At 32.3% G+C, this 27,217-nt stretch overlaps 1 protein-coding gene across 5 annotated transcripts in view; it reads left to right on the forward strand.

Annotated features, from left to right (window-relative positions):
* Positions 1–27,217, forward strand: part of GLCCI1 (glucocorticoid induced 1) — a 91,932-nt gene that overhangs the window by 29,485 nt on the left and 35,230 nt on the right. For all 5 annotated transcript variants that reach the window (XM_039862203.1, XM_039862227.1, XM_039862218.1 and 2 more), the window contains exons 2-3: positions 1,703–1,854; positions 18,928–19,014. In XM_039862203.1, the coding sequence (XP_039718137.1) occupies positions 1,703–1,854; positions 18,928–19,014 (239 nt within the window). The remainder of the gene's footprint in view (positions 1–1,702; positions 1,855–18,927; positions 19,015–27,217) is intronic.

The following is a 27,217-nucleotide window of genomic DNA, read 5'->3' on the forward strand; positions in this document are numbered from 1 at the left end:
AGAACTAAAATATAATGATAAAAATTGCAAGCAATAAAGAGAATTGTTAGATCTCAATAGGAGTTTAGAAATTTTAAGAGTATTCTAAATCTGTGACAAATCAAGTTGATAATTATATTACTCCTATATTCTGTATTTTTTATTTTAGTTGATGTACAAGAGAAAGAACTATTTGTTCTGGAAAACAAAATTTATCTTCTCCATAATTCATAAAATGCTTATAAAATTTTTCCATGTTTTTGGTCACAAAATTGCAGGTAATTCCAAAGAGTAGAAATAGGTCATCCTAGATTCTTTGCCTGTGATGAAATAAAATTAGATCTAAGTAATAAAGATAGGAAATTTGGTAATTTTCAGATTTTTTTCTAACACTCGAGTCAAAGAAGTCAAAACTACAGTTGTAAGATCTATTAAAAACATGATAACATCAGAGTATACTGCATTTTCTTTTGTGATTAAAAAGACTATTTTGGTTTAGGAAGATAAAGGACAGCATTCAAGAACAAATAAATATTTCTTGACCTTTAATGTACATGCAAGGCATTTTGTTTGATGTGAGATATAACTGAATAAAACTAAGTTTCGGAGTTTGTAATCCACTGGATTTTATTATAGAATGCACATTAGTAGTAAATTATTTGGGATTTGTATATGAAAAATTACATAGTTAAGTATGATCATTTTAATTTTCAACAGAGGTACCTGTGGTACCCATATGGAGAGCAGTAGATTGTTACATTAGATTGTTACATTAGCAGTAGATTGTACAGACTAGAGATCTTGGTTCTTTTTTGCCTCTGTCACTTGTTAGCAGTTCTGTTCTATTGGATAATTCAGTTTTATACCTCTGGGCTTCAAATTCTTCACTCATAAATGAGGAAATTGAATTAAAATATGTTTCTTTATATACATTGTTTTATGTAACTGTAAATAAATTCATTAAATAAATATTAAGCATCAATTCCTTTTCAGTTTGTAAAGACTGAACTTTTATGCTCTGGTGGGGAGAGAGATAAATTTAGGGTTCCATATAAACAGAGGAAGGCACGTTTATCTTAAAAAAATAAGTTTGTTGGATGATCAGGGAAGGAGAGAGTTCTAGGCTCAGGAAATAATACAGTTTATAGAGCCAGAGAAGGGAGTTTTACCTTTGGGAAACTGCAATTAGTTCGTGTGGCACTTAGCCTGCATTTCTAGAGGAGTAGCAAGACATTAAGCAATGTATGTGGAAGACAAATTGTGAAAAATATAAGCTTTAAGTTAAAGACAGTGAAAAACCATGGAAATGTTTTTTAGTGGGAGTGAGAGGTGGCACTGTAAGGTTTAGTTGAGATGGACATAGCGATAGCAGTTAGGAGTGGCAGTTCAGGTAAGACATGATAGAGTCTTATAAAGTAATAGCAGTGGAGGTGATACATAGATTTTATAATAGGTCTCTAAAATGGATGGGCTTTATAGGGTCTGTGACAATAGGGTCTGTGACAGCCCTGGAAATGTATACAAGATTTAATATGTGAATATATTTCCCTTTGGAGAGGATCTGTAAATTTCATCAGACCATATAAGAGGGGTGTTAGAGTAAACAGATATTGTAGGGAAAATTGATGTAGGGTGACATTACACAAACTTTAAAGTTTAAATAATTTTAAATTGTACTTTATTGGTTAGCGACTGACCTAATTTTTTTTTTCACTTTTTATAGTGGACAGGTCAAAACCTCAGCAAGTTCGATCCTCTAATACAATAAGGCGAACCTCTTCCTTGGATACGATAACGGGACCTTATCTCACAGGACAGTGGCCACGGGATCCTCATCTTCATTACCCTTCATGCATGAAAGATAAAGCTACTCAGGTAAAATAAGCAAACTAAAATCAGTTTTATTACCCTGCAGCTCTATTTTGATCACAGTAACAAAAATGTAATCAGATATCCCCAAATTTGAAATACAATATATTCAACCAAAGAGGAAAGCCATTTCTTTTAATAAACTTTAATTGTTCTTTATCATCTGGGTTTTTTAAGTTAACTTATTTAGTATTTAATAGAGAGCATATCAGTCTGTTTTTGAGACTTATGTTACAGATTTAAGAATTGCTTTTCAAGAGAAATCAATGTAATAACTACTAACTATATTAGAAAATATAAATAATTTTTGAAGGAAAGTTTTCACAGTCTTGGAAATAATTTATAAGTATTAACAGGTGGCTAAGGAAATTTACATTAAGATTTTTTTTCTTGTTTTAAAAAATGGAGCATTTAAATGTGAGGGAATTCAAAGGAATGAGAACATTTTGGCCTTTGTAGGTTAGGAAAATAGAAGGATTAGAGTTTCATGTCTGAAGGATAAGGGAAAAAAAAGGGAAGAAATTTTTGGACATGAGCTAAGAGAATCTTCTCAATATTTCCAATTTTCTCAGACAAGCCTGAAACCATGAAACTAGCTTCTTTATCATCCATTGTATCACATCTCCCTTTGTAATATTTTATGCCCTCCCTCCCCAGTCTTTTGCTTTCATTCTTCAATTTTGGAGGAAAAGGATCAGTTTGATATGGTAGGTAGTGGGATTCTCAAGTAGAAATAACTAGCAAAATTTAGAGATGTGGGCCTGGACCCTTAGAAATGGATGCAGATAACTCAAAACCATCTTTCTGGAGGAATCGAGTTCACAAGTGTCATAATGTGTAGGTGTAGAGTGTAAAGAAAGAAGGTCAAGGGACCGAGGACTTAGTTTTTGGAAACGTACACAAGGAAATGAGAGAAAACTAACGTATTCAGTTAGAAGCAATAAGATGAGGAGGCAGTGAACATTTACTATGTACCATGTGCTGTGTCTTATATCCTGTTTTTCATTTAATTCTCACAAGAACATTGTAAGATTACACAGATGGGAAAGCAGGAACTAGGGAAGTTAAGTGACTGACTCAGGATCATAAAGCCTAGAAAATGTTGGAGTCAGGTTTCTAATACAGGTTCATTTGTTAACCAGTCTGAGCTTGTTTCATGATGCTGTTAGGATAAATGGAATAATGTGTGTGCATGCATGTATCACCTAGCAGTGTAACTGGCACTGTACTTAAAAATGTTATTCTCTTTAGATTTTAAAAAAGAAAACCTACCTTTTATTAAATATGCTTTAAGCTTACAGCAGCCAGAAACTATCTTATCCTTCACAAAAACCCTGAGAAAGACAGGAGCCAAGAGAGAGTGCAAAAAAAGCTAAGAAGGGAACAGAAGTAGTCTAGCCTTAGAAGCTAAAGGGAACGCTGTTCTCAGAAAGGAAAAATTGTTAACAGTATTATGTGCTAAAGAGAGGTTATGGAGAATGAGTACTGGATTTAGGAAATAGGGGCACATTATCTTGGAAAGTATGGTATCGGTGCTATGGTAGAGGAGGAAACACAGATATTTGGTAAAGAAGAGTGATATGGAGATAGACAAGGACGCTGAGTGGGTTTAAACACGTATGTTTCTTTATCTGTAGAGGAGTTAATGTAGCCTAACTCATGATGTTATACGACTCAATATGATAATATTTTGAAAATGAATATGGAAGTACACATGTAAGGTTATTAGTAGATATAGACAGGCCCATTTGTAGCATATGCAGGGTCTGGAGCAAATATAAATGAAGACCCACATACCATATATGTATAAGTTAAATTAACAATTACATAAAATATATTTTATACTTCTAATTTGACAAATTTTCATATGAATCTTGAAATTCAGGTTCGAGCTAAGAATTTCTGCCTGAATTCCTCAGAGTTACATGTCAGAATGTGTCTGCGTGGGCTGAGCCCACCCCACCTTCTGAGCCTAAATGCATATATCTTCCTACCCTGCGCACCGTTCTCTACCCTGAGAGGTGGCTTTATACGTTTGAACCCCCAGTCCTCTCATTCATGCTCCAACCATACGTGCTCAGGAAGTGAGACCCAGGGAGTAGGTCTTTGCAGACTTGGAAGCAGGCTTGCTGCTGTTTGGAGAAGGAACTCCTGAGTCTGGATTACCCAGAGCATGCTCTGTGGCAGAGACGTCGTTTCATGATGTGCATGTCTCTTAGGCCCCAAGGTCTCTCCACCCTATGGGAAGGGGTATAGCTAGAAGAGGGCTAGCGCTGTTCCCTCTGAAGCTTGAAGTCTAGGGTTTCTCTTGCCTGCGTCTGCATGTAACCTGACATTGAAAGAAAGGCAAAATATAAGCCTCATTTTACAGATAAGATACTGAGCCTTGGAGAAGTTAAGTAATTCGTACATGGATATGTAGCTAATAAATATGAAGAGCTTTGAGCCCAGATTTGGTGAATTACAAAGCTTTTTTCTTCTCTCCAGTTCCCCGCTGCCTATCATAGTAACCACTAAAACATATAGCATTTAACCTAGTGCTTACCTCAAAAGCATAAGAAATGGTTTTGCCCTCAAGTATTTATTATTTTAATTGAGGGTACAAGAGATGAACATATGAGATGGTTTTTATTGTCATATTTGTTTATCCTGAGTTTATTCCTAAACTCTCAGGGATGGAAGTAGAAGTTTCTATTTACTTAGCAGGAGTTAGTGGTGGGAAGGTAGTACAGTAACTTCCTATAGATATTAAATACATAGGCTCTCTGGTTTTGGTGAAGGACATCACTAGTATTTTCTTCCTATCATTTTTCCATATTTTAACTACCTTAATTATTGAAGGTTAGCAATACAATTCCTAATGTTTAATATGTTTACACTACTGGGACTTTTAAAAAGAAGTAGCATAATGTTGTGAAAAAGACTGGACTTTGGAAACAGATCTTATGTTCAAATCAAGGCCCCTAGTGTGAGGGTACTTTCTGGGATGGTGGAAATGTTGTATATCTTGATAGAGGTTTTGGTTACATGGGTGAATGCATTTATCACAAGTTATCTAAGTATACACTTTTATATTTTACTATATAATTTAACTTTAAAAATATAGAACATAAATAAATATTGAACTCCAATAAGATGTTTGGGGGTAGAGTATATTGCTTTCTGCACGTAATTTTGAAAGGAATCAAAAATAAGCTTAATTGATGGATTGATACGATGGATAGATACGTGATAAAGCAAATGTAGCAAAATGGTAACTATAGAATCTAAGTTGTTGGCTTTATGAATACTCATTGCGCAGTTGTTTTTTTTAACTATTCTATATGTTTGAATTTTTAAAAATAAAATGGTGGGAAAAATTAACTGCTGTATGACCCAAACGTCAATTTCCTTTTCTATAAACTGAAGTTAATAATACCCAGTTTGGCATAAAAATGGACACATAGATCAGTGGGACAGAATAGAGAGCCCAGAAATAAACCCATGCCTCTATGGTCAATTAATTTATGACAAAGGAGCCTTTGGGAAAAAACAGTCTCTTCAATAAAAGGTGTTGGAAAACTGGACAGCCACATGTAAAAGAATGAAACCGGACCACTATCTTACACCGTACACAAAAATCAACTCCAAATGGATTAAAAATTGAACATAAGACCTGAAACTATAAAACTCCTGGAAGAAAACATAGGCAGTAAGCTCCCTGACATTGGTCTTGGCAATTTTTTGGATTTAACACCAATAGTAAAGGCAGCAAAAACAAAAATAAACAAGTGGGCTTACATCAAACTAAAAAGCTTCGGCACAGCAAAGGAAACCATCAACAAAAATGAAAAGATAACTTACTGAATGGGAGAAAATATTTGCAAATCATGTATCTAATAAGGGATTGATATCCAAAATATCTAAAGAACTCATACAACTCAAAAGCAAAACAAACAAACAATTCAATTGAAAAATGGGCAGAAGATTTGAATAGACATTTTCCTAAGAAGACTTACAGGTAGATGACCAACAGGTCCATGAAAAGGTGCTCAGCATCACTGATCATCAGTGAGATGCAACTCAAAACCACAATATTACCCGTTAGAATGGCTTTTATCAAAAAGACAAGATATAAGTGTTGGTGAAGATGTGGAGAAAAGGGAACCCTAGAGCAGTGTTGAGAATGTACATTGCTGCAGCCACTATGGAAAACAGTATGGAAGTTCCTCAAAAAATTAAAAAAAGAACTACCATATGATCCAACAATTCTACTTCAGATTATTTATATGAAGAAAATGAAAATGCTTACTCAAAAAGATATATGCACCCCCATGTTCTATACAGCATTATTTACAATAGCCAAGATATGGAAATAACGTAAGTGTCCATTGATGGATGAATGGATAAAAAGGTGTTATATATATGAATATATAATATATCTCACAATGGGATATTATTCATCCATAAAAAGAATAAAATCTTGCCATTTGCGACAGCATGGGTGCACCTTGAGTGTATAATGCTATAATTTAGTGAAATAAAAATAAAGTGAAATAATTTAGACAAAGACAAAAAAATACCATATGATCTCACTTTTATGTGTAATCTCACTTATATGTGTAATCTAAAAACAAAAACAAACCAAGCTCATAGATACAGAGAACAGATTGGTGGCTGCCAGAGATGGGGGAGGTACGTGGTAGGTGAAATGGGTGAAAGGTGTCAAAAGTACAAACTTCAGTTATAAAATCTGTAAGTAAAGGCTGTACAATGTATAGCATGGTGACTATAGTTAATAATACTGTATTGCATATTTGAGAGTGCTGAATCCTAACCACTAGACCAATAGGGAACACCTGTATTGCATATTTGAAAGTAACTCAGAATCTTAACGTTTTCATCACAAAAAAAAAATGCCATAACTATGTATGGTAATGGATATAACTAGACATTGTGGTGATCATTTCACTGTATATATAATATCAAATCATCTGTACACTTGAAGTTAATATAACATATGTCAATTATACCTCAATTTAAAAAAATAAAACCTGATAGATTCACTCTGACAAACACATACTTATTTTGGTAATTGTTTTCCTTTTTTTTTTTTAAATCAGGAGTGATTCTTTACATGCAAAATGTCATTTCATCATTGAAACGAATGCGTTGTTTTGACTCATAACCTGTACTGTGGTGAATTTCTTTAATAAATTACTTAATATTTGGTTATGATTACATTTATGGAATAAATGCTATTTATGGAGTTCTTTTTTAATATAAAAAATAATAAAAGGAAGTGTTAATGTTTGTTTATTACATTTGTTTCAGTATTCAGAAATGAGGTCTGAAGTTTTTTCTTTTTTATAATGTAATCCTTAGATTGGTGTTATACTTGTTTCATAAAATGATTTTGTAAGGTTTCCTTCCTTTGTGCTCTGGCATGGTGTAAATATTATCTCAATTATCTGTACTTGGGCCTGAAAGAATTTTACCTATGAAGCTAACTGGATTAGTATGTTTGAGATTGTAGCTCTTTAGTAAATCTATATTTCTTCCATGGCTCTTTGTCTCTTAGTTTCTATTTATGTAGTTCAGTTTTTTTCATTTGTTTTCCATTTCATCCAGATTTTCAAGTACATTTGCATAGTTTCACAAAACACTCTTGTATAAATGTTTTAATTTCGTGTATATCTACAATTTTTTTCTCATTTTTTGAGTGTTTAAATTTTCTCATGTTTTGACTGTTTAAATTTATTAGGTTATATAGTTTTTAATTTTTTAAGGTGTCAAATTTATTTTCCTGTTGCTTTTTTTCCCCCTAGTTTGTTACCCTCTGACTTTATCATTCCCTTTCTTCTACCTTCTTATTGTTCTTTTTGTAGATTCTAGAGATGAATGCTCAAATTTTGCATTTTGTGTTATTTCTTGTTTAATAATATAAGTGTTTCATGCCAAGACATCCTCTGAGCCAGCTTTGACTAGTGTATAATGTTTTCATTATTTATATTTTTATGATATGCAATTTTAATTTTTATGTTTAGCATGTGAGAGGTTTCTGTTTGTTTTGTTTTTAATTTCTAAGTGGTTAAAGTTTCTTTAACCTAGTAAAAGTTTAATATCTACTTTTACTGTATTATAATTTTAGTGTAGACATTTAGGTCTTTGGAAACTTCATTGAAATTTTCTTTGTTGCCTAATATACAAATTTTTTCTTAATGTTCTGTATTTGTAATGAGGTATAGCCTTTTAGATATAGAATTCATTACATATTTACTCAACTTAATTATATTATTTAGTTTACATGTAGCCTTTTTTTAATGTCTGTTCTGTCATGAGCTGGCAGTTGAGTTAAAATTTCTGTTGATGTCTGTTTTCAGTGGTTGTTGTCTTATACATCTTGATAATATTATAGACGTTTAAAGACGTGTCCATTATATCTTCCTTTTGGTAATGATTGTTATAAAATATTCCTTCTCTTGATTAATATTTTTTCCCTGAATTTAACCTTTTCATGATATAAATTAATACTGTAAACTCTCTTTTCATTAGTCAGGAGCTGTGGTTCTGGAATCAGACTGCTTGGTTTTGAATTTTGGCTCCAACATTTTCTAGCTTTGTAGTTTAGGCAAATTAGTTTACCTCTGTGCCTCAGTTCTCTCATTTGTTAATGGGTTATTATACCGCATAGGATGGTTGTAAGGGTTAAATTGAATTAATGTATTTGAAATGCTAAGAGTGATGACTGACACTTATTAAGTGTCAGTAAGCAATTGCTGTTATTTATATTTACTAACAGTGGAAAAGATAGATGAATGGATATTGGATATTGGATATTGGGTATTGGCCAGGACACTTAATTCGCAGATGGGAAGAGGAACTTCAAATGAAAATTTTTCTCTCTATTCTTCCCTGCTCTTTCCCGTGATTTTTTTTTTTTAATTTGTTTTTGTCTTTTGTCTTTCTGTTTTGGTAAATCTTGCTTATTGCTAGAAATAATTAGCTTTGAGCCATTTATTTTTTTGGAGTCATTTGCTATATTCCTCCTCGTTAGGGAAAAATGTTATGGTGAGCCTAGAAGTTTTTTAAAAAATGTCAATGGGTAATTAAGGTGAGAGTAGTTTTTACTTTATATAAGTCTTTTCACTTTGACTACCTATCTATTCTCCTCATTCATCTTCTCTCCAAAGCTGATATCAGAGAAAGATTTTAGAGCTTTTAACCTTTTGGATCTTTTCAGAGGTGAGAGATGGTGGTTAGATTTTAAATGAAATCATCCTTATTTCTGCTTCTCTTTCTCCAGATGATGTTTTCCTTTGGTATTTTATTATTTTAAGTTAGTTTTTAAAATTTAAAGTATGAAACACATAAACACACCAAAAGATATGTAAAATAGCATTTTAATTTATTTTTCTTAATTTCAAGTGTATGGAATTTTATGACCCTACCTCTATGCCAGTATCATTCCTTTTTTTTTCTATTTATTTTTATTTTTATTTATTTTTAATAAACAAATCTGGAATAAGTACCGAGCATATGGGTTGAGCCAACATTCAATTAAGTTAATAACTCCAGACTAAAATATATAAATTCTTTGCTATTGAAATTATCTGTAAAACACTGTCCTTTTCTTCTCCTTGTGAAAGGAGCTTAGTTGGGAAGGACTTTAATCAAGGGAGTAGATAGTACACCTCAAGTAGTAATAGATATAAAAGAGAACTTTCAGTTTTACCCCTCTGATCAGAGGCTCATTTCCTGACCAAAAGTCATACTCGATACAGCTGTTTGGGTTTCCTGTGCCCTTGGTGAAGAGCTCGCTGCTTAAGTTTAAGAAGCAGTGGTTGCTGGAACAATTGGTGGGTGAAGGGGGCTTTTCTTGAAATGGAAGCAAGTATAAAGATTTGGCCATCTTGGCCTCTTCGATTGCATTCCAGGGACCTGAATTGTTTTTATGAAGCTGATCCCTAACTGGTTGTTGAGTAAGTGTATAAAGATTCCTTCCTGTCTGGGGTCACCTTTACTTTTTCTTTTAGCCGTTAGCTAATTAAGAAACAACATAATCCTAGAGTTGAACAGCCCACATGAAAGTAGTCATGTTCCTAGTTTAATAAATAATATTTTGGGCTGCCAAAGGAATATACTCAGCTATAGTGATGAAAAATTTAAATTCATGGCTAAAATATTTATTACCATTTTATTTATCATTTTAAAATAGTATTTCTAAATTTACCAGAAACCCAAAATTCTACTTATTTTTTAATACATGTTTATTTGATTCAAAAGCAAAAGATATACATATAGCAAAGAGCTTTCCTCATACTCCTTTACCCAAATACTCAGTTTTCCTCCATTCCCAGAAGCATTTAACAGGTAACAGAATTCACTTGTTTTTCCTTTATTTCTTCCCATACCTTACCCCTAAACTAGTAGCTCTAGGAAAATTGTGATATAGGTTAGGTTGTATTTATTTGAAATTATCCCTCTGAGTCTTATCTTCTGAACTTTCGTTGTCTGGCATATTGGTTCTCAACTTTTTATGTCTTATAGCCCTTCAGTTTTTTACCAAAAATCCTAGGATAGTACTAAACATTTAGCATTTACTCAGAAAGGTATTTGTTAGAGACAATAAGCTTTAAGAACTTAAGAATTAGATCATAGTTAAAGGTATAGTATGAGAAAGCAGTATGCCTTTTAAGTTATTAATAACTATTTTATATAAATGAATAATTGAAATGGGACCTATCATTCTGGTAGGAAACATTAGCATAAACCAAGTAAAAACAGTTTTCCGTACTGTTGAAATTCTCACAGCTATGGGAGAGTAACACGAGTACCTATTACAATGAGGATTACATAAAATAATCCGTGTTAAACTTCTAGCATGGTATCTAGGACATAGCAAATTTAGATAAATGTTAGCTGCCTTTGTATTAGAATCTATGATATTTTACTGTCTTCAGGTTTCAATATAATATTGAATTAAGTGGACAGAAAAAGGCATTATTACTAGTATCAACAATTGATTATACAATTATGAACATTGAGTCTGGAATGGTAGGAAGTGGCATAGAAGTGATAAAAATAACTCCATGACATGATAAGCCTCTGAAACTCAATATAATAAGTTCTGTTAGGTCAGAATTCATTCAATCAGAAGTAGCTATTGTTATCTACTGTGCAGTTTTACAAACAAGAATTTGTTCTTTAAGATTTATAGGTCTAAGTATGGGAGACTATGGGGAACTTCTATTGTTATGAAAGCTCCTACTCCCTCCTTCATAACTTAGGTGTCCCATTGATGATATTCATCTCATCAGTTCAGCACTCTTAGTTTTTATGATTTCAGAATGTAATGGAAATATTTTTGGTAGATATCTGTTAGTCACCTGTGTTGCTGATTTTCTGTCAGGTATGAGAGATTTTTAAAAACATTAAAAGTTATTAAGAAACAACAAAAGTGATTTATCGCTTAGATAATTCAGAGACAGCTATACTGTGTGATTATTAAATGTATTCTTTAAATTGTTAGGGAATATTACTTTTATAAAAGTAAAATTGCTCTTTTTTCTTTACATGTGAAATCAAATTTTTTGAAACAGAAACCAAAGAAACTTGTAATTTAAAAAATTGTAATACCAAAGAATACATTTTAATACTCTATAAAAACTGAAAATTATGTGTCATTTGATTTTAAATGTTTCCAATGGTAATAATAGTGCTTGTCAGAATGGATATTATTAATTGTATATACCAAATAATAAATCAAAATATTATTTCTACTTTTAATTCCTCATCTAATCATCTTTTAGTTAAAGCAGAAACTGGTTATTTGTCAGGAGTCTAATAACTCTGTTTCTGTAAAAAGCCAGAAAACAATATTTTTAATGTACGGTTTATTTTATATTGCATCTTTAGTTCCTTTATTAAATATTCTCAGGATGACCTGAGAAACCTGACCACATAGATTATTAATGTGCAGTTCCTCCTGGCCTGTTCTTTTATATTGTTCCACTGGTGCTTCTATGTGATTTGAAGCTTGGCAAGAAAAGCATAATGCTTGGGACTTCCAGGTCCAGCAATACATGACTTTTTTTAAATTGAAAAATGAGATTGACTTATAATTGCCTCTTTGACTTAAATATTTTTAATAACGGTTTTATTGAGATATGATTTATATACCATACAGTTCACCTATGGAAAGTATACAATTCAGTGCTTCTTAATATATTCACAGAATTGTGTAACTATTGCCATACTCAATTTTAGAACATCTTCATAACTCCAAAAAGAAACTGTATCCCTCAGCGGCCACTCACTGTTTTCTTCCATTCCTCTTTTCCTCAGCCGTTGGCACCTTCTAAGCTTTCTGCTTCCATGGATTTACATATTCTGAACATTCCATGTAAATGGACTCATAGAATATGTGGCCTTTTGTATCTGACTTTGTTCACTTAGTATAGTATTTTTAAGGTTCATTCATGTTGTATCAGTACTTTATTCCTTTTTATTGCCAAATAATATTCCAGGGTATGGACATACTACAATTTATTTATGCATTCATGAGTTAATGAATTGTTTTGAACATCTCTGTACAAGTGTGGACGTATGTTTTCATTTCTCTAGCAATTGCTGGATCATATGGTAGCTTTGTGTTTTAACCTTTTCAAAAAAGTTTTTATAGATATTTTTCCATCTTATAATTTAAATGTACCATGAAAGACATATCTAAACTGAAACAACTTCCAGTCAGTATTCTCATTAATAACGTGCCACTGATATTTCTGGGTGTTTGACATTTCATTTCAGTGACCAGTTTTCAGTTACTCTAAATGCATAAATGGCTTTTCTGAAATCTCCATCTCCATTCCCATAGCCAAGAGTTGATAACTACATATAGCCACTTACAGAGGTGAGAGAACCCCAACCGCCTTGTCAAAGGGAAGCCCTGTCTAGTGAAAAATATTTTATGTGATGTGTAGTAAAATCCTAACATGTAACTTGCATGTAACATGTCTTCCAAACAAATTTGAGGTTTGTATCTAAAATTAGGATTTTTGTAATTCTGTATTGGGCTTTCTCAGAGTAGATGTACATCCACACTTACCAATTCTGTAGCATAGCTATCTTATTTATTTATTTTTTTAAATAAATAAATTTTGAAATCAGTAGTCATTGTAGGAAATTTAGTTGCTTATATTCCTAACATCCAGACATAGCCATTTTTAATGTTTTGATGTATGGCCTTTTGTTTTGATTATTTACATTAAAAAATAAATTTAAAACCATTTTAAAAATAGAATGCAAATGTTACTATAGGTAGTGTTTTGTAACCTTTTTAATTTAATAAGTTATAATATCTTCCCATGCTATCAAATATTCCTAAAAATGGTTGTCTTTTTTTTTCTGATTTTTTTTTCTCATTCAACTGAAAACAGTATTATGGATTCACTATAGAATTATCTAGACTTCCCACTACTATTTAAATTTTGAAATACCTTTTTTGCTTTACTAAAGTGAGATTATAATCCATGTGCTGGGATTTTGTTGTCGTTGTTATAAGAATGTGCTGCGATTTTTCATTTCCCTATTGGTAGACATTTAATTTATTTCCAGTTCCTCTCTTGGTGTACATCTCATGTTAATTCTTAAATGTAGAATTACTATGACTATTCTTAAGGTCGTTGGCACATTTATGATTGCTTTTTCTCAAATTAGCATTTCTTACAGAGTAAGGCAAATTATTTCATTTTATCATGTCTAGCACAGATGCAATAATTGATTTCTGTGTTACTTCCTGTTTTAAAAAATTGCAATCCAGAGATTTAACACCAATACCCTCCCTCCTTCTCATTTTGAGATCTAGAAACAAATGTAGCTTCCTAATAAATTCACTGGTTAATAATCTAGGAGATCACAAACCGTTACTTCACAGACTTTCATTCACTTGTGTTTTTCATTCACTTGTGTTTTAAACTCAATGAGGGCTAAACAGACATGTATTTTGTACATTTTACTTAAATACTTGGGCATGTTATTGCTAGAGACCACTGTTTAATGTTCCTCAGTAAAGAAAAATCTCTCCCTATCAGTATAATATTCTGTTGGTTCAAAACAGTGTTTACATTAGCTTATGTTAATTTCTAAAGATATAATTATATACAAGTTGATATTATACTTGTTAATGATTTTAGCCTACAAGAAAATTGAGTTTGTGTATGGTCAGCATGGTACCTTGAGTGCAGAAGCTATTTCTTATTCATTTTTATTTCCTTAACCTAACAGTGGTTTTCAAATTTTAGCTTGCATCCAAATCATCTGGATAGCTCGCTAAGACACAGATTGCTGGACTTTATTTAAGAATTCTAGATTTAGTAATTCTGGGATTGAACCTAAGAATTTGCATTTCTGACGTGTTTCCAGATGAGACTGATGATACTTATCCAGGGACCACACTTTGAAACCTGTCTAGTATAATAAGCGCATAGCTCAGTATATAGTTGGAGCACGATAAAAAATTTGAGTATGTAACTGTTCCTATAACTGAATTCCTAATGCTTTTTCAGCTGAACTATTCCTTTCTACACTCTTTATTTTCAAGTGAAGCAGCTATTTATATCTGGTTACAAGACTGTACTTATATACAGTTACCAGGAGAACAAAGGATAAAAATATTGGAATCATAATGTTTTTGTGCTCCTTTTTAAAGCTTCATCAAGGATAGACTTTTCAAAATTGTCTTTTAAAAGTTTAAAAGAAGTTTAAAACTTTCTATTAGTCAAAGGAAAACCAAATCTCCAAAGGATTTATTTATAAATAATGAAGGCTTTGTCACTATCTATTTTAAAACCTTTTTAAAACTTTAAGTCAGTCTGCAGTCATAATTAACGCATCATCAATTTTCAAGCGATTCTATTTCTTGCCAGGTTTATCAGTACTTTAATACTAAGGATCATCTAAGTACTGTTTAATAATTAGCACTCAATAATCATATATCCATAAAATATTATAGACTACAGTACATTTCAAAGGCAAGGATGAACCATACAAAAATAAATTTAAAACTTTTATATAAGATTTAAATAAGTTTTAAATAAGATTAAGAGAATACTGTGCAGTTATTCTTTTGTTTTTGCGGGTGATTCTTTAGAAGTGGCTTTAGGCTTTAGGCTCTTACATATTGAAAACAAAATATTTCTTGCTAGGAGTTAGTTTGATATGTTTTGAAGTTGATAAAACAGGAAAGCATATCTGCCTTTACTGGTTTATGAATAAATGTATAACAAACGTGCCCATATTCACATCCGATAAAAGACTTATCCAAAATATACAAAGAATTCTTAAAACTGAACAATAAGAAAATAAACAACCTGAATTTTAAAATGAACCAAAGAACTTAACAGATACCTCACCAAGGAAGATGGCAAATGAGCGTATGAAAAAAAATGCTTCACATCATTGTTATCAGGGAAATGCAAATTAAAATAGTGAGATACCATTACACACACACCTATTGAAATGGCCAACATTTAGAACACTGACAACACCAAGTGTTGACCAGTGGTGGAGCAACAGAACTCTCATTCATTGCTGGTGGCAGTGCGGAATAGTCCAGCCACTTCAGAAGACAGTTTAGTGGTTTCCTAAAAAACTAAACATACTTTTACCACATGATCCAGCATTCATGCTCCTTGGTGTTTACCCAAGGGAGTTGCAAATGTATGTTTACGCAAAAATCTAGGTGTTAGTTTGCAGCTTATTCATAATTGCCAAAACTTGGAAGCAACCAAGATGTCCTTTAATAGTTGGATGAATAAAGTGTAGTACATCCAGACAACAGTATATTACTCAGCACTAAAAAGAAATGAGCTATCAAGCCATGAAAAGACATGGAGGAATCTTAAACGTGTATTACTGAGGAAAAGAAGCCACTCTAAAAAGGCTACCTACTGTACGATTCCAACTATATGACATTCTAGAAAAGGCGAAACTATGGAGACAGTGAAAAGGATCAGTGGTTGCCAGGGGTTGAGTATGGGGAGGAATGAATAGGCAGAGCACAGAGGATTTTTAGGGCAGTGAAAAGACTCTGTATGATACTGTAATGATGGAGACATGTCATTGTATATTTGTCTAAAATCTTATAATGTGCAATACCAAGAGTGAACCTGAATATAAACTATGAACTTTGGGTGATAATGATGTGACATTGTAGGTTCTTCACTTGTAACAAATGTACCACTCTGGTGGAGGATGGCTGTGCATGTGTTGGGGCAAGGACGACATGAGAAATCTCTAACTTCCTCTCAGTTTTGCTATGAACCTAGAATTGCTCCTAAAATATAGTCTTAAAAACAAGTGTGTGATCCTGTGCAGTAGTACTATTTTCTCTGTATTGTACTCAGAGAAGCAGCAGTGCTCACACAGGAAACCAGAGGTAGGAGGATGAACCTGGGGACTGGAGACATAGCTTCATGGGCTGGACTTAGGATAATTCTGAGAGGTGAAAATAAAAATGGCCTCTTCTACTGAAACGTAACTTTTTTAGACAGGGGAATTTTTTAGTCAACCACCATTTGTCAGCAGTCTTAGAGACAGGCTTTGGTTCTGCATTGCCCTGGTAATCTAAGTGGGGGCAGCTAGAAAAGAAAAATTCTCTCAAGTATGGTGGCTGAAGAACAAGCTATTATATACAATACAAATTTTTGAGGATTATCTTTTTTTCCAAGCTGTCTGTGGCGGGTGTTAATAAGCGTACTTCTAAAGTAAGTGTCATGGGGTCATATAAGTAAGAGAAAAAAGAAAGGAGGTTTTTTGAAAAAGTGAGTGTGTCTCTCCCTGTGTGTTTGTATGTTTGAGTTTCTGAAATGCTAATTGCATTGTATATCGAGTAGAGGAAGTATAATATACATTATTTCCAAAATAAATTTGACCATGGAACCCTTTTATCATATATTTTTACTAACATCCATGAGCAATGTTATAAGTGTTGTTGTTCATAAAATTCTACTCTAGATTGACAGAATAACAGGCTAGTTAGAAAAAATTTCTCGCTGATATGAAAGGAAAGAAATTTGCTACCTTATGGTATTTTTCTAATTTAAATGATAAAACACTTCTCAAATACTCAGATTTAACAAACTGGATACAAATTATTTCATCTTCTGTGACTTCACAAGCATGAGCTTTAAATAGATTTGGTTAAACCAAGTAGCCATCTTTTGTTTTTTCTCTGACCGAAATAACTCATTAAAAAATGAGTTAAATGCACAGAACACTGCTCTCAATAGAACTTTCTGTAATGACGATAATGTTCTATATCTGTGCTGTCCTGTGTGGCAGCCAGTAGCCACTAGCCACATGTGGTTATTGAGCATTTAACATGTGCCAGTGTGACTAAGGGACTGAATTTTTAGTTTTATTTCATTTTCATTAAATTTAAATTATTGCATGTGTCTAGTAGTTTTTATATTGGACAGTACAGTTTATAGAATATATTTATAGACTAGAGCATTTTTCATACTATTTATTTTAAATTGATGTGATTATAATGAAATTACTCTTTGGGGAGATTTTTTAGAAAAGTTGAGACTGATGAATATACTTACACAATTTATATGCACATAAGTCTATAGCTACATGATTGAGAGTACTGTAGTAGTGGTTTTATACTTTTAAACTATTTTATTAGCTGGCTTTCAGGAACATAAATATTCTTTTGTAGTTTTTATTTCTTTTGTGTAATTAATACTGTATTCTGAAATAAGTTTTCACATTCAGTTTTAAGAAAAGATAGTATGATGAAAGATAATTCTGTGAGATAAGAAACCTCAGATTTAGTTCCATTTGCCATTGGCATGCTTAGCAGTGTTAAAGCAGTTGCAAACTTTTCGTGGCTATTGATTTATCTCTGAGTTGGAGATACAGGTTATGTTAATGTCCTTTGAAAATATTAGAGCCATACAGAATAAAGAGTGTTTTAAGTGTTATTGTTGATAATTACGGAACATGCAAGAAATTTGACTCATTTTTCGTGAATGCGCATTGAATTTTAAACATTATGATCCTTAACCATTTGATTTTCGTCAAAGAGTAATATGCTTGGTAGAAAGGTAAAAGTATTAAGGCATATAAATTCTCAAAATAAAAGTTTGACTTAAATAAAGTGATATGATTGAATAGTTTTAGAATAAATTGATTATTAAAGATATGACTACTTAGGGAAGCGTTAAATTATTTTCAGAGTAGTTTGTCTTTTCTAGGACTGAACTTAGGAAATTTTAGTAACTAAGTAGTTCTTTGAAAGCACATTTAATATAGTGATGCCTCTTATACTTGCACTTGCCAATTGAATAAAATATTTTACTCTCTAAGTTATGACTAAATAGCTTCACTTTAGTATTTGAACTGTTTAAGCAGGTTCTTTGTATTTTTATTCAATTAACATTCAGTTGTTCTTGGTTTCATTTTGGAGTTTCATTACTTTTAAGAGGTGGTAATTATTTTAAAAATTGTCCACAAGCATTTTAAATTGTATACAAAGTAGAACTGATGGCTTCTTCATATTATGCAGACTGACAGGTGCAGCCTCAGCATAAGTGATGATTTTTTTCAGTAGGTAATAAAACATAATTTTTTATATCAGATATATTTTTGTGAAAATCATTACCCTTTGTCTATCTTTAAGTTATGGTTTTTACTTTCCGTAATTTCTATTATATTCAGCATACTTTCATGTATTAAGAATGATACTTTAATATTGTGTAATTTTCTTTTTTTAATAACACTACTAACTGGTCTTACTGTTAGGGGTTTAGTGTTTTGTATTATATCTGGGTGTTTCATTAATGTCGTTAATGTGAAAAACAAAATATTTTGAGTAACACTACTCAGAGGTATCTTAAAGTGATCATGTCTAATTCAGAATGTTTTAAACATTTCACATGGTCATGAAAATGTTAGCGTTTAAGGGATTTTAGTATTTAGTATAGCCCCTTAACTGGTATGTGCCAAGATTTTGAAATATGTTTGAGTTGCTGTGAGAATAAGTAAAGACAAAATTCCTTATTTTTTATTTTGTTTTACTTTGGTTTTCTAAAGACACCTAGCTGTTGGGCAGAAGAGGGAGCCGAAAAGAGGTCACATCAGCGTTCTGCATCATGGGGGAGTGCCGATCAACTAAAAGAGGTAAGTTATTTCTGTTCTCAGTCTATAACCTATTTTGGTCCTAGCAAGTTATCTTGCTGTTTCCTGAATATAATAGTAGTTCCTTTATTTGCTGAGCTTACTTCTTTCAGAGTTTATGGGTTGCCTTTCACATTTTGGTGTAAAAATCTGAGTTTACCTTGTTTGTGACCTTAATGTTCTTTATAAATATTTGTTATGCACACTCTTAGCTTTTGCCTTTCCAGAATGAATTCGGATTTTATGTAATAATCTCAATATCTTCATTTTCATTATCTTTTGTTCGCACTTCAACTTTCTTGTTTTGAGTTAGAGCAACCAGAACTATAGACAGTAGCTTTGTACAATGGTAAGAAAGTGCTGCTTCTAATAGCTTTTTTGTGGTAGCCAGTATATTGTTGCCCTTTGAGATCCAGTTGTACAGTAGAATTCATATCTTTTAGAAATAGTTTTTATGACCCACTCCTTTATTTGTTATGAATAACCCAAATTATGATAATCTTTATATTTTAGATTATTTTTTATGATAGTGTTATGTTTTATCTATGTAAATTCTTATCTATTTGAAAGGTCATTTAGTCCATCATCTCCTATGTAAATGCTCCTTAGAAAGGTGGACATCTAGTTTGTTACGATCATTTCAGTGAGATAATCTGATCGCTTTGCAAGAGAACCAAACTAGTTTAATTGTTTTAGCTGAAGTTGTTAAATAGTTTATTTTAGATATCGAACTCAAAATTATACTCTATCTTTTTACTCTATCTTCTGTATCATTGTGTAACTCTACTTAATATTTGAAAGGCTAGCAGTGTGGTATTTTTTTCTAGCATAAGCATTGACATTTCTCTCAAACATTTTCATAAGCTACAGTTTCCTTTTAGCATCATTTTCATATACTACAGATTGTAAGTATCTCGCATGTACTGCAGTGTCTAGAGTCAATAGATACAATCTATTAGCATGATTTTGCCTCTGACCATATTACAGTTTTGTAGCTTCTTTATAATATTAATGTAGATAAATTTTCAACACAAATCTACCCTACATACAAACACATATTTACAAATCTGTTTTCCTAGTAGCAAAAAATAAAAATAAAAAAGGAAGCCGAGTTGAAAATATTTAAAGTAGCAACATATTTATGCATAAAATAGAAATAACAAAAAAATGAACTTGCAGTTTTATCTCAGAGGTAAATAAAGTCTCAAAGTTGTAGCCAAGACGTAGCATGGTTGAACTTTGGACTACAGCAACACATGATATACGTGATTAAAAAAAGGAATGGCTGACGTGACTGAGGGATTTGATTGCTCTCCACACAAAGCAACCAAAAAGTTGGGTGAAACAACTAATTCAGTGCTCTGGAATTCAACCAAACCAATTGAGAAGCTTTATTCATGAAAAGTCCTGAACTCAGGGTAAGAATAACATAATTCTGTGGTGTTCTTAACTGGTGCTCCTCCTCTTCCCATCTTCCTCATCCCCAGTTTTGTTGATGTGGCATTTCAGCCAGGATGGGGCAGGTCTTGAAAACCAGAAGTTTGCTTTCCCTGCTGGTGAGAGAACACTTGATAGGGAGTGTTGTAGGTTAAAATAGTGATCTTAGTTGCAAATGAACAGGGAGTGCCAATAGCTTCACTTGTGTGAGGGCATAGTCCAATTTGTGGCAAGCAACAGACTCATGGAGTAGCAAGACTTACAGAGGTCTAGGAGGCAAGACAGCCATGGAGGCTCAATGAAGTCACCACATATCCCAGGTTGACTGGAGACATGTGTGTAGCAGAAAATGAAATGGGCCCAAGCCACCCATGCATCACTGATTAGTGGAACCTAAGCATATGTAGAGAGGAGATTCAAGCAGGCCTTGTGGTAATAAATTCTGGGGCCAGCTTATAAAAGGCTCGGACGTTGAATGCAGTCCTCATTCTACACAAAATCCCGTCCTGGGAGTGGAAGTCTCACTGGATCAAGATGTTTGAATAAAATTTCTGATTAGTCTTTGAACACAAAGGTGAACACTTGGAGACAAGCTCTAAAATGTCTTAAAAAGCCAGCCTTAAAGAAATATGAGGGGGAAATAATAATGGATTAGAGACATCAGTGGCCACACATTATGGGAAAAACAGGCTATTAGTCTGTCAAGTTACTAAAACACAAACAGATAAGACGGCTGCCCTCAGAGAAAATCAGAATCTACATTTGCTATTGTGGATTATAAAAAATGTCCAGCATTCAACAGAAAATTTAGAGATGCAAAGGAACAAGTATGACTCATACTTAAAAAAAAAAAAAACGGTCAATAGAAACTGTATCTGTGTCTCCATATGTTGGATCTAGCAGACAAAAACATCAAAACAGCTGTTATAAATATGTTCAGAGAAGTGAAGGAAACCATGTTGAAGGCATTAAAGGGAAGTAGGATGACAGTGTTTTAATGAATAAAGAATTTTCACAAAGAGATAATTATTATAAAAAAAGGTACAAACAAAAACTCTAGAGTTAAAGTATAGCAACTAAAATAAAAAATTCACTGGTTGGGCTCAATAGCAGATTTGAGATGGCAGAAGAATCAGCGAATTTGAATATATGTCAGAATTTATGCACCCCGATGCCAGAGAGAAACAGAGGAAAAATCAAAAGACCCTTACAGACCTGTGGGGAAACATTAAATATGTCTACATACACATAATGGAAGACCCAGGAGACGTGAGAGAGAGAGGGGAGTTAAAAACTATTAGAAGAAATAATGGCAGAAAACTTTACAGATTCGATGAAAAAAAAAATCTGTAGATTTCAAGAAACTCAACAAACTCCAAGTAGAAAAATACAAAAAGAGCCACACAGACACACATCATAATTAAATTGTTGAAAGCCAAAAGAAAAGAGAAAATTTTGAAAGCTAGAAGAAAACAACTCATTACACATGAGAAACCAATAATACCTTTAACAGCTGACTTTTTTGTCAGAAACAGTAGAGCCCATAAATCATGACATGTTCAAAGTACTAAAATAAAGAAAAACAGTAAACCAAATAGTCTATATCTAGAAAAACTAGTATTCCAAAGTAAAGGTGAATTGAAGTATTCCCAGATAAAGATTGAAAGAATTTTTTGCTACTAAACTGTCTTGCCAGAAATATTAAAGGAAATCTCTAGATGTTACTTAAAATCTATGAGAAGAATTAAAAAGTATTAGGTATGGCAAATATGTGGGTAAATATGAAAGAGTCTATAAATATATTTTTCTCATTTTTCCACATATTTAAAACATATAAAATCATATAAAACAATAATTATAACACTACTGTGTTGAGCTTATAACATATGTACCTGAAATATACATATGACAATAACACAAAAGAGGGACAAGGGAAAGGGCATAGGTTATAGTTTCCATTTTAGTGGAATTAAGTATTCTTTGAAGTATATTATGATAAGTTAAGATGTATGTTATAATCCCTAGAGCATTTGCTAAGAAAATAACTCTAAAAAATAGAAAATAAAAATATCAGTGATTAAAGTGGTACACTAAAAAATATCACAAGAGTAAGCAGTAAAAGAAGAACAGAGGAATAAAAAAAAGTGTGATGCAAATAGAACCTGAATAGCAAAATGGCAGAAGTAAATCCAATTATTTAAATAATTACATTAAGTGTGAATGGACTGAATGTTCTACTCAAAAGGCAGAGATTGTCAAACTGCTTAAAAAAGCAACACTCAGCTGTATGCTCTAAGAAACACACCTTAGATTCAGAGACACAACTAGGTTGCAAGTAAAAAATGGGAAAAGATGCATAGCATAAACAGTGATCATAAGAAAGCTTATCAGACAAAATAAGCTTTGACAAGAAGTATTACTGAAGGCAAATAGACGTATTTCATACTGATAAAAATGTCAGTACATCAGGAAGATATAACAGTCATAAATTGTGTATATATCTAACAACAGTCCCAAAATGCATGAAGCAAGACTATGAAAGGAAAAATACAATTTCTGCAGTTGTAATTGGAAATTTCAAAACTGCATTCTCAGTATTTGATGGAACAACTAACGAGAGAGAATCAGCAAGGAGATAGAAGACTTCAACAACACTATCAATTAACTTGACCTAACTGACATATATAGTAAACTACCCAGTGACTACAGAATACACATTCTTTTCAAACGTGTGAAACGTTCTCTAAGTTAGACCATATGCTAGACCATAAAACATCTCAATAAATTACAAAAGGTTGAAATTCTGTAACAGAAAGAAATCTTAGAAAACCCCAAATATTTGTCAATCAAGCAATACATTTCTAATAACACAAGGCATATTTTAAAATATTTAAATGAATGAAAACAGAGAGGCAACTTAGAATTTATGTGTGCAGCTAAAGCAGTGCTTCAAAGAAAATATACCTCTAAATGTGTATATATATATTTTTTAAAAAAGCTCAAATCAGTACCTACGCTTCCATCTTAAGAAACTGGAAATGAAGAGCAAACCAGACCAAAAGCAACCAGAGGAAGGAGATAATAAAGAATGTAGCAGAAACCAATGAAACAAAAATATAAGAGGAAAATCAATGAAAGTAAAAGTTGGTTCTTTGAAAAGATCAACAAAGTTGACAAACCTTTAGCTAGACTGACCGAGTTAAAAAGACACAGATCACCAAAATCAGCAGTGAAAAGGAGTGACATTATTAACCAACTTTATAAAACTTAAAAAGTATTATAAAGGAATACTGTGATCAAATTTATGTCATAAGTTTAGAAACTAAGATGAAATGGAAGATGAATTCCTCGAGAGACACAAATTACTGGAAAGACACAAATTACCTAGACTGATTTAAGAACAGATAGAAAATATGAATAGACTTATAACAAGAAGTTGAGCAATTAAAAATCTTTCCAAAAAGAAAACCCCAGTATCATATTTGGTGAATTCTAATCAGATATTTAAAGAAGATAATAATGTTAATCTTTCAAGTTCCTTCAGAAAATGGGAGAGAAAGGACTACTTCTCAATTTATTTTACTAGGCCATAGTTAATCTGATTTCAAAGCCAAACAAAGACATCTCAAGAAAATAAAATGGCAGATCAATATCTTTCTTGAATATAGATGCAGAACCCTTAACAAAATATTAGCAAACCAAATCCAGCAGCATATTAAAAAAATTAGACATCACAAGCAAGTGGGATTTGTCCAGGATTGCAAAGTTGGTTTCTGATCTGAAATTCAATTAATATAATACACTATATTGATAAAATAAAGAACAAAACCACGTAATCATCTCAGTAGAGTCAGAGAAATCATTTTTCCAAACTCCACATTTATGAGAAAAAAATCAAATCAGGAATTAAAGAGCATTCTCTGCCTGATACAAGACTCTTACGAAGAACCTACAGATTACATTTAATAGGGAAAGCCAGAACGCTTTCTTTCTAATTAAGAACAAGGCAACAATGTCCACTGTTACCATGTCACTACTTCCATTCAGTATTGCACAGAAGATTCTAGTCAGTGCAATCAGAAAGAAAAAAAATACCCAGATTGTAAAGGAAGTGGTAAAATTGCCTTTTTTCGTAGGTAACATGATGCTATATGTAGAAACCCTTAAGAATATACAAATATATTACTAGAATTAATAAACAGGTTCAGCAGGGTTGCAGGATACAAGAGCAACATACAGAAATCAATTGTAAACATACAGAAATCAACTGTATGCCTAGATACCTATAACTACGAACAATCCAAAAAATAAGGAACTTCATTACAGTTGTACCAAAAAAGATTAAAATATTTAGGGATAAATTTAACAAAATAGTGTAAGACTTATATCTTGAAAACAACAAAACATTGCTGGACAAACTCAAGAAGATTTAAATAAATGGAAAGATTTACTTTTTTCATGGATTGTAACAGTCAGTATTATTATTAAGATGGTAATTCTCCCCAAACTAATTCACTGTAATCCCTGTTAAAATCCAAGAATTTTTGTTTTTAGTAGAAATTGACAAGGTAACTCTAAGATTTATGTGGAAATGCAAAGGACCTAGAATGGTCAAAATAATTTTGAAAGCAAGGGAAAAATTGGAGGACTTAAATTACATAATTTTAATAATAATTATAAATGTACATTAAAGAAGTTGGCAAAGTATTAGAATAAAAGAAGATATATAGATAAATGGATCAAACCCTTATATTTATGGTCAGTTGATTTTCAACAAAGGCACCAACATAATTCAATTGAAAGGGACAATGTTTCCAACAAGTGGAGTTGGGATAATTGTATATCCAAATGTACGGAAAACTCGTAAGCCTTTAATTCTCACTATGGAGAAAAATTAACTCAGAATGGTTCATAGCCCTAAATATAAGCTCTGAAATTATAAAATTTCTAGAAAACCTTGGATTAGGCAAGGCATTCTTAGCTATAACACCCATAGCGAGGCCATAAAAGAAAAAATAATTGAACTTGATTAAAATAAACATTTACACTTCAAAAGACACATCTAAGAGAATGCAAAAGTAAGTCCCAGACTGGAAGAAATATTAGCAAATTATGTCTCTGATATAGGACTTATATGCAGAATATGTAAGGAAGCCGTACCAATCAAAAATAAGACAGTCCACTTAAAAATGGGTAAGACACTTCAATAGAAGTATTTCACCAAAGATATATGGATGGCAAAAGGTATTCAGCATCATTAGTCACTGGAGAAGTACAAATTTAAAGTACAAGTTACAACTACACACCAGCTACAATGACTAATTAAAAAGACTGACAGTGCCAAGTGTTGGCAGGGATGAAGAGAACCTGGAATCCTCAAATGTTCTTGGGAATATAAAATGGCACGGCCACTTTGGAAAACAGTTTCTTTAACAGTTAATCAGAAGCTTAACAAGTAACCCAGGAATTTCATTCCTAAGAGTCTTTATAAGCAAAATGAAAACATGTTTACACTGAGACATGTACACAATTGTTTATAGCAGTTATTCAGAGCAACTGAAGAGTGGAAAATATCAGTCAGTTGGTAAATGGATAAACGAAATGTGCTATATTCATGCAATAGCATACTATTCAGCAATAAAAAGAAACTATACTGAATATTGATACATGCTACAATGTGAGTGAATCTCAAAACATTTTACTAAGTTAAGGGTCAGCAAATTTTTTCTGTGAAAATCCAGATAGTAAATATTTTAGCTTCTGTGGGCCATATTATTTCTGTTGCAGCTATTCAATTCTGCTATTGTAGTGTGAGAGCAGACATAGCATAGAGTAGGTGTGGTTATGTGCCAATAAGTTTTATTTACAAAAATATGTGGCAAGCTAGACTTGGCCTGCAGAGTGTAGTTTGCCAATCCTTATGAAGGCAAAGAAGCCAGATAAATAAGACTACATGTTATGAGTACATTTATATTGAAATGCCAGAAAAGGCAAATTTATAGAAGGACAAAAAGCCCATTAGTGATTGCATGTGACTGGGAGTGGGGCTGAGGGAGTGATGATTGGCAACAAATAGAGTCAAAGCAAATTTTGAAGGTGATGAAAAAGTTTTAAAACTGCATTGTGATTATTATGCAACTCTGCAAAGTAATTAAAACTTATTGAATTTTACCCTTATAATGGATGAAGTTAATAAGGAAATGTAAATTATACCTTAGTAAAAATGAAAAAGAAAGGACTAGTTATAAAAGGCTGGTGAGATTTCCATGTAATGTCATGAAGATATTAAATTCTATATGTTATATAACTGTGGCTGGAAAAATGATAAGAATACATGGGTAAAGACTAAAAGTAAAACCAGGAATACGTATAATAGATAACAGAATTGGAATTTGAGAAAATTTTGAAAAATGAAGACTATTATTGAAATAGTAATATTTTTAAAAAGTTATGTACTACCAAAATTCAGTGTTTTAAAAAAATAACTTGACCTACTTCCTTGTCATAGGATCAAATTCAGCTGTATTGTATCACATATATACTCTCCCTTTCATAATTTACATCAAGATTTCTGACTCAGATGTCAGTGAAAGCACCTGTATAAATCTGTCTCCACTTTGCTCCAAGCTTAGAAGAATGCAATGTGAAAATTTTTCAAATAAATAAATAAATTCTAGCTATGTTTAAGACAAGGAAAACCCCTGCAGGCCATGAATAGAAAAGAAATCCTTAATGATGAGTGGATATCAATGCCATCTGGCTCACGAAC

The sequence above is a fragment of the Pteropus medius genome, unplaced genomic scaffold (genome assembly GCF_902729225.1).
Source record: "Pteropus medius unplaced genomic scaffold, Ma_sr-lr_union100, whole genome shotgun sequence".
In the NCBI taxonomy this organism is placed as follows: Eukaryota; Metazoa; Chordata; class Mammalia; order Chiroptera; family Pteropodidae; genus Pteropus; species Pteropus medius.